Source organism: Helianthus annuus, chromosome 6 (genome assembly GCF_002127325.2).
Source record: "Helianthus annuus cultivar XRQ/B chromosome 6, HanXRQr2.0-SUNRISE, whole genome shotgun sequence".
NCBI classification, from domain to species: Eukaryota; Viridiplantae; Streptophyta; class Magnoliopsida; order Asterales; family Asteraceae; genus Helianthus; species Helianthus annuus.
This window is the reverse complement of record NC_035438.2, coordinates 64402006-64409981: the sequence shown is the minus strand read 5'-3', so window position 1 is coordinate 64409981 and position 7976 is coordinate 64402006. Positions and strand designations below refer to the sequence as shown.

The 7976-nt window shown below is 35.5% G+C and overlaps 2 protein-coding genes across 13 annotated transcripts; both read right to left on the bottom strand.

Moving 5' to 3' along the window:
• LOC110939790 lies at positions 1–4113 on the bottom strand. 12 transcript variants are annotated; one of them, XR_004861475.1, is made up of 10 exons: positions 3695–4113; positions 3436–3549; positions 3223–3352; positions 3029–3131; positions 2589–2729; positions 2320–2482; positions 2053–2177; positions 1752–1946; positions 1014–1195; positions 1–422 (listed from the first exon to the last, which is right to left on the bottom strand). XR_004861475.1 is itself a non-coding variant. In XM_022181361.2 (10 exons), exons 2-7 carry the CDS (start codon positions 3291–3293, stop codon positions 2124–2126), a joined length of 561 nt encoding a protein of 186 aa, XP_022037053.1. In that variant the 5' UTR covers positions 3294–3326; positions 3436–4113; the 3' UTR covers positions 1–422; positions 1014–1195; positions 1752–1946; positions 2053–2123. The 12 variants fall into 12 exon arrangements, 7 of the variants coding, with proteins under 7 accessions (XP_022037053.1, XP_022037047.1, XP_022037048.1 ...); XM_022181361.2 differs by adding an exon at positions 2896–2924 and having other exon boundaries at positions 3223–3326; positions 3436–4113; XM_022181355.2 differs by lacking the exon at positions 3223–3352 and adding an exon at positions 2896–2924 and having other exon boundaries at positions 3436–3617.
• Positions 4114–6082: 1969 nt separating this feature from the next.
• On the bottom strand, positions 6083–7630 carry LOC110942546 (zinc finger MYM-type protein 1-like). The gene is made up of 2 exons (XM_022184319.1): positions 7032–7630; positions 6083–6944 (listed from the first exon to the last, which is right to left on the bottom strand). Exons 1-2 carry the CDS (start codon positions 7628–7630, stop codon positions 6083–6085), a joined length of 1461 nt encoding a protein of 486 aa, XP_022040011.1.
• Positions 7631–7976: the final 346 nt, after the last annotated feature.

Here is a 7976-nt window from a genome sequence, read left to right as displayed (position 1 = left end):
TTGCCTAAATTTAGTACTATACATAAAACATATAATTGACATCACACTCTTGTTTCTAAATTGGTAAAAGTGTTAACTTTAGTGATATGTACTTGTTTTAAATTGTAACCCGAAATACATAGATTTAGCATCATCATCATCGTCTTGTGTTATGACTTCACTGGTTACGAAATCATCATCACTCTCATGAGTATTGGTGATGATTTCACTCTGTTGTGCTTCTAAACACGCGTTTTCCGTCTGCATTACATCTTTCTTTTGCGAAGGTATGGAAACCGAATTCCGTTCATCCATAAAAAATCACCCACAGGTCCATAACTGGATTTAAGGGTATCCGTACGAAACGCATGAAGGCTGTTAACATCATTAACCCCGAGAAACCAATGTGAGAGCAAACATCAATTTGTATCAAAACGCCAGAACTGAAAGGAAATGTAAGTGGGAATCCATGGTAGACTTTAGAAAAGAAGTCAACATGTACATATGTTATTTGAAAACACAGAGAATAAATTAAGATAACGAATAAATGGGTGGGTCGCTGTTTTGATTTTTTTTATGAGCATATTAGTGCACGAGCTGTAGAAACAGCATATGCAAGCCTATATAGCCCACGCGTGTGCAACTATTGGAATTGCACATTTGTCAAACAATCCAATTGACACATGAATCTGCTACAATAAGCAAAATGAATCTTGAAAAAAGAAGCATTGGATGTGAAGTTTAATGCCATGAAAAGTAACCGAGTTGTCTCGTTTAAGTTCGAGCTCGAGCTCGACTTTTCAGCTCAATAAAATAAACGAGCCGAACCGAGTTGTCTCGTTTAAGCTCGAGCTCGTCTTTTCTGCTCGATAAATATACGAGCCGAACAGAGTTGGCTCGTTTAAGTTCGAGCCAAGCTCAATCTGGCATTCTGGCTTGACTCGACTCGGCTCTATAACAGCTCTACTTGCAAAATGCGACTATTAGTCGAAAGTCTTTAATACCCTTTAATAATTGATATCATTGAAATATACCTCATACACGGTCATTTATTTTCTTAACTGATCTTCAACTGAAGCCACTGATGTTTCGGCTTCATCGTCCGCCCCCAACGCCTCATTATTAGTTACGGATTTGCCACCATCAGCCATGTGTTCCACCAGCGTATACAAGTGGTCGTTTGAGTCAGCACCAGCATGACTGTTATTTCAGCAAGCTATAATAAAAAGAGAGCATCACATTAAACAAACTGACCACTTAAAATTTCTATGTAAATCCTTATGCTGACTTCTTTTTTGAACACTTCGGCCAATGTTTTCACAATGCAACATGTTTGATTGGTTCATGAGCAGAGAATATATTAGAAGTGGCAAAATGGATGGGTTGATTTGGGTTCGCTACCGGGTCAAAATGGGTTTGGGTCAGGATGAGTTGATTGTGTAACCCGTTCCTTTTTTTTCTTCTAAACCCGTTCGACCCGTCCCTTTTTAACCCTTATGTGTATATATTTTAACAATACTTATAATCAACACATCATCCCGAAAAATATAAAACTTGACTAAGTGTATACAGGTCAACCCAAGCTGACCCGACCCATTTCAACATTACTTAAACGTTTGACCCTTACAACCTGACCTCGTTTTGACCCGTAACCCAGCCAATCCTCGTGCCGTATTACCACATGTACAGTTCTCTGTGTTACTCAAAATGGGGTCTTAAGTATTAATAAAAAAATTACTTAACATACGTCATAGTGGAATAAATATATTTACCAAGAAAAATTCATGTTGGGGACGTGAGAGAACGGGCTTCTCGTTATAAGCACTCATAAGCTTCCTTTCAGCGGAACTCAACTGAAGATCCTCTAAGTTTGTGAGTCGGCCCAAGATCTTCAATCTTTCCCTACAGGGTGCAATGGTATCTACCGGGAAACCTCTAACCCTTTCCACCTGATCGTCAATTATTTTCTATCAAAATTATAAAACACATAAATACTCGAAATAAAATGTTTATCATAACCATATGAAACCTTGAACGATGAGAAGATGAGACATGACTAATTGACCATCTTACCCTGATATTTTCTTTAAAATGAAGCGGAAGTTCCTCATAATTTTCAGATAGCTTGAAGATCAAAACATAACTCATTCCTTCTCCGTCATATTCATTTTGAAATAGTGTAGGGGGTATAAAGGTATCTAATTTATAGACATAAAAAATCTGGTTAAGTAGAAAGGTAAACGATGAACTCATCTAAAAAGGTATACGCATCGAAATTTGACCTTATGATTTTTTTATGTACGAGATGAAATAAAAAATTAATGGTTAGAAGGGACATACTTGAAGATTTACAACAAGCAAATGACGGATTTTTCCAGATGATTCAACTTTTGGGAGTTCAAGAAGGCGTGCAATAGGATCAATCTTATGGGGAGATAAGAATACGTCAACACCAATAGGGTAATAAGCAGCTTGATTTGAAGCACATTCTTTCTTTTTATCTCTGTAAAACAGAAGGAACCACATGCCACTTTGGTAAGACAAATACAAACCCCTTATAAATTAGAGGGAAAAAATAAAGAAATAGTTTAATGTCAAGCTTATTTTACTTTAAATAATTATGTCCCCGCACTTTAAAGGTACTTGGATCAAGCGGTGACCAAGAATCTGACATTTTCTTCTCTATCAGACAAGACAATACGGAACTTGAGAGCCTGCCATTGGTCTTTACAAAATAGCTCTTGGAGACACTGAAACAGATCAAATATATGCAAAATTATAAGTAATGGGGTCAACCCAAACCTACGGATTTCGTGTTAGCTTCGTGCCGCGTCAAAAAACAAAAAAAAAATTAAAAAAAAAATATAAGATTAACCTAGGAATAATTATTTATGACAGGTGCTACAGTAATATTACCTATTCAGTAAAGATGAACAAATTGCTTCCTACGATCGAAAAAAATGAAGTATTGATTACTTGCTGATTATGAATTTGTGATTCACGAAGTCACACAATATAACTTAAAGTCATCAATTGTCTCTTTTAGTACCTTTTTCCTGCTCAACATGTTTGGCAACCACCATAACTTTTTCCACAAGTCGTCATCATCTTCCACGTTGTCTACTTCAGCCATTGCGTGCTCTGAGTCAACCCTAATCACCAAAGTCAAGCATGAAAATATTAAATGAGCATAAACCAGTAATAATATTTGCATGAACTAATAATACATAAATGAAATGCTACCATCGCCTAGAAACAGTGACCGGACAAGAAGAACCCAAATAATTGGTCTGAGGGTGGCTATTTGTTTCCATTTTCCCATCATTCCGTTTATCGTCGATCGTTTGCTTATGAATTTTTAACATATTAGGGGCTATATGGATTACCAAAATCAATTCGCATAAACACAAATTGTGATTAAACATGATCAAAAACATAATAAAAAGTTATGTGTACCTCAAAGTTCCAGATTGAACTTTTGTTCTGATTTTGTACCTCAAAGTTATGTAGCTTTTCTGAACCTTAATTTCATCCTCATAGTAGTGACCCCAATGTAAGTCTAATTGACCACTGCATGCAAAATCAACAAATGCAAATACACCCAAAGCCCTCAAAATCAAAAGCTTCCTTCCCCATCTCTATAAAATCTAGGTTAAACTCAAAATCACAAACACACATAGAATAAAGATGCTTCGAGATGATTTTGTAGGGGTACCTGATCGACGGACAGAAACTGGATGAAGGCTACGAATGAAAATTCAAGAGAGAAGAGACAATACCCGACTGACTCATGAAGGAACCCTAAATCAGCCACTGTTGAGGCTTTGATTTTTCCACTACCTACCACTGCCATCGCCCCAAACAACATCATCACTGACCTTTCGTCATATCATGGTAGAAATCCTTGACCCGACGGACTTTGGTGCTCCGATTAAACCCTCACCTTGTGCCTGATTTCAATGACTTTTCTTAAGATAGTGGATTGCTAGAAACTGACGGGGCATTGAAGCAAAAACGATTGGATTGCATAAACTGATGATCGATTTAATGGACAATGGCTGAAATGTAAGAATCATTGGAATATCATTGAATGGGGGGCAAATTGTGGAAATTACGCTGACTGTTGATATCGCGTCTTACAAATTGTGGGTGAAATTACAATTATAGACATGGGAAATGCTTATATATAGTATATAGATTATTACATTCATTATTTACAACCCGTGAGTATTCACAGGGGATAACTTTGTTTTCTTTCTCTTATTGTGTGATTAGTATTTTTATTTTTTCAGACTTTAACGTTCAATTAATATACCTTATTCGTCACACATTTTTCATTTTTATAAGATATATATATATATATTTATATATATATATATATATATATATATATAGTTTTGTTTAATAAAATTTAAATGTCCGACCCGTAAGTATTCACGGGTGATAACCTAGTGTGTTATAATGGTAATACTTATTGCAAGGGGCTTAAAATGAATCTTTATTAACAATAAGATTATATGAAAATAAGTTTCTATTTCTTTTATACTGGCTTCTTAGATGCATAAATACTAGCTTCTTAGATGCATAAAGATTCGATCTTTAAGGTTCAGATTATTCTCTTATAACTCAAGAAACTTAATATTTACAAGGTCTTACATTTTAGATATCATCTATGTATATTTATTTCCATATGCATCTCCATAGGAGTTCAATTCTAGTTATGTCCAGAGCACCAACATATGAGCCAATTATAGCGTATCCATATTCATGTCTCTCTATTACAATACATGGCAAAAAGATCACTCTATAGCCATCATTTAAATAAAATAAACAAAAGATCGTAGAAAATAAACAAAAGTTAAGATGGGTTTGAAATTAGGGTTTAAAAGGGGAGTCAATAATGGTTCGGAAAGGGTGAAAACACCAACTTGATAAATCGACATAGCATTAGGAAAAATGAATTGTGGGGATAGATTCAAAATGGGTTGGTGGATCAAAACCCATGAATCCAAACACGACCCTTGTATTCGTCGTGTATTCGTAGTTTGATATGAACACCTCCCGGTTAAACTTTTTTGCAAATCAATACTTTATTAATCAAAGAGGGTGTTTGGGATTGAGATTGGAAATAACTTATTGACTTATTAGCTTTTTTATTGACTTACTAGTTTTTTTAAAAAGCTAAATAGTCAATAAGTCATTTCCAAAAGCAGGATTTCAAGCTTTTCCAATTGATTTATTGACTTACTGGCTTCAATAAATTAATAAGTCATTTCCAAAGAACCCACGATTGATGATCAGCTCTATTTCATAGAGGAACCAGTTGAAATCATGGATCGAGAGATCAAAACACTCAAGCATAGCAAGATCCCTATTGTTCGAGTTCGTTGAAACTCAAAACGTGGCCCAGAGTTCACTTAGGAACGGGAAGATCAGATGATGCGCAAGTTGTTCAAGAATAATGCATCCAGAGCTAATACTGAATTTCGGGACGGAATTCCAAATCAACTTGGGGATTATGTGACCAGTGGCGGAGCTTGACCAAAAGTTTCGAGGGGGCGTAAAGTGATGGGACTCAAAATTTTTTTCCTATCGTTATGTTTCGGGTCGGGTCAGGTCTGCTATTCGATTCAAGTCGGGTCAAATAATAATAGTTCCAAATAAAACTAAAAAAATCACTCATTCAAAGGACCCGTTCTTGCACATAGAAAAACTAAATATTGTATAACAAACAAAAGACTCAAATATATATAAAGATATGAGATAAATGGAACCTGGACGAAGAATTGCAACTCAGCCCGACGACCTTTAAGATTTTTGAATTCATCAATTTTTCTATGTAAATCACCAAGCTATTTGTGAGATATTCATCTGCTATTTTATTGCGAAGGCGATTCTTGAATATTTTCATTGCTGAAAATCCCCGCTCTGTTGTTGTAGTTGAAACTGGAAGTGTCAAGATTAGCCGAACAACTCTATCAACCAAAGCGTACTCCTCTCGTTTGTTAGTTTTCACAAGAGTTTTGCATAGATCAAAAAGAGTTGATACACTACTTAGCCTGATATTCTTTGACAATTCAACATTAAAAAGCTCTAACTGTCTTCATAACCCAGTGATCTCTTTGTCCGTAAAATCTTCATGATAAAACTTCTCAACTAGAAGAGAAATCTGATCAACGTTAATCACTTTTGAAACTAGACTAGAACTAAGAGATAACAACTCAATCGTGCGCTCATTGAATCTACTATTTAACTCATGTATCTGTTTATCCAATGTGGATGTAAACAGATCTACTCGGTAATAATATTCAAATGTAAATTGAAGATCGTTTTTACAAGCCCGATACCGAGTAGATGTAAATGGAGCTTTCATATCCGGAACTTCTATTAGATGTTTGTTACAAAACAAAGTAACTTCTTTAATTAAAGAATCCCATCCATCGTTTCTGTAATTATTTAGAGTAATCTTTGTTGCCGAAACTAATTCCATGGCATTTAGGATATCTTGGGATTTCCTTTGTAATGCTTGAGTAAGTATTTTGGTTTTTCCCATTACTTTCTCTATCAAGTTAAGAATAAAGACAAACTCAAATGATTGCATGTTACGCCAAGCTCCTTTAGCATCTCCACGTTGAGCAAAAGTAGTATGAGCTACGTCATCGATTATTCCTGCGAGAACAACACGAGTGGCATCAAACATCTTAATCAAACTACAAACGGAGTTATAGTGAGACCCCCAACGAGTATCACCAGCTCTTCTTAATGTCCCAAGTTGATTCTGTCCTTTCCCCGAATTGATTTCACCCAGTTCCAATAACTTTTCAACCTCGCTTGCCTTTGCCTTTTGTAATTCATCATGCCGCTTACTAGAAGCACAAACCACATTAACTATGTCAACGAAGTATGTAAAGAATTGGTGTACTGGAATAACTTCCCTTGAAGCACAAACCAAGGCAAGTTGTAACCTGTTAGCAAAAAGCAAAACCGTAATAAGCATAAAAGTATTTTAGTCAAACTGAATAATGAAAGAAAAAAATAACCAAGTAACTAACCTGTGAGCAAAGCAATGAATGTAATACGCATAAGGACATTCTTCAAGAACAAGTGCTTGTAATCCGTTCCATTTCCCTCTCATATTGCTAGCACCGACATAACCTTGCCCACGAATTTTACTAACATCAAACTGATAATGCAAAAGTTGTTTCCACAAACTTGTTTTTAGGGTTGCTGATAAAGTATCCCTAACATGAACCAAATCCAAGAACCTTTCTTGTATCATCCCTTCTTCATCAACAAATCTCACAACTATGGCCATTTGCTCTTTCTTTGACTCATCTCGTGACTCATCAACCATGACACAAAAGGCCGAATCCCCCACTTCACTACGAATATGCTTTCGAATTTTATTTGCAATAATACTAAGAATTTCTTTTTGAATATCTACAGAAGTATACTTTGCATTATAAGGAGCATTCTCTAGTATAACCTTTGAAACTTCATCATTATAAGAAGCAAGAAGTGTTAGCAATTCCAGAAAATTACCTAGATTTTTAGAACTAGCAGATTCATCATGTCCTCGTAAAGCACAAGCTTGGTATGTCAACCAACGAACTACATCAACAGTAGTCTTTAATCGTAAACGGTTCTTCATAATTATCTCCTTAGGGCTTCAATATGGAATTATCAACGTGTGCTTCTTGGTTCAATAAGTTTTGACCGAATAAAAGGGCGTCTCTATGATTTGAAGTTTTAATGTGCTTCATGAATGCTGATGTGCGTGAATTAAATATAATTTTTTATTGAGTTTTTCTTCACACAAATTTAGTTTTAAAAATGGTTTTTCACCTAAAAACTAACTACACACACAAAAGGGCAAGTGTACCCGTCGGGTGGTAATGTAGCTAATCGGTAAGAACCGGATATCAATCCGTGAATGCGGTGTCTCGATACTAAACTTTTGCTACTTCAAAGCCTTTTCAAATGATTAGGTTGATTTT

What these genes read in the sequence shown, in the direction of transcription:
- LOC110939790 (XM_022181355.2), bottom strand. Translation starts at nt 3,850, where the DNA reads ATGATGTTGTTTGGGGCGATGGCAGTGGTAGGTAGTGGAAAAATCAAA. An exon ending in CGGGGACATAATTATTTAAA is followed by an intron (nt 2,483 to 2,588) that starts GTAAAATAAGCT and finishes TCTGTTTTACAG; the next exon opens with AGATAAAAAGAAAGAATGTG. An exon ending in TGCTTGTTGTAAATCTTCAA is followed by an intron (nt 2,178 to 2,319) that starts GTATGTCCCTTC and finishes TCTATAAATTAG; the next exon opens with ATACCTTTATACCCCCTACA.
- LOC110942546 (XM_022184319.1), bottom strand. Translation starts at nt 7,630, where the DNA reads ATGAAGAACCGTTTACGATTAAAGACTACTGTTGATGTAGTTCGTTGG. An exon ending in ATTCATTGCTTTGCTCACAG is followed by an intron (nt 6,945 to 7,031) that starts GTTAGTTACTTG and finishes TTTTGCTAACAG; the next exon opens with GTTACAACTTGCCTTGGTTT.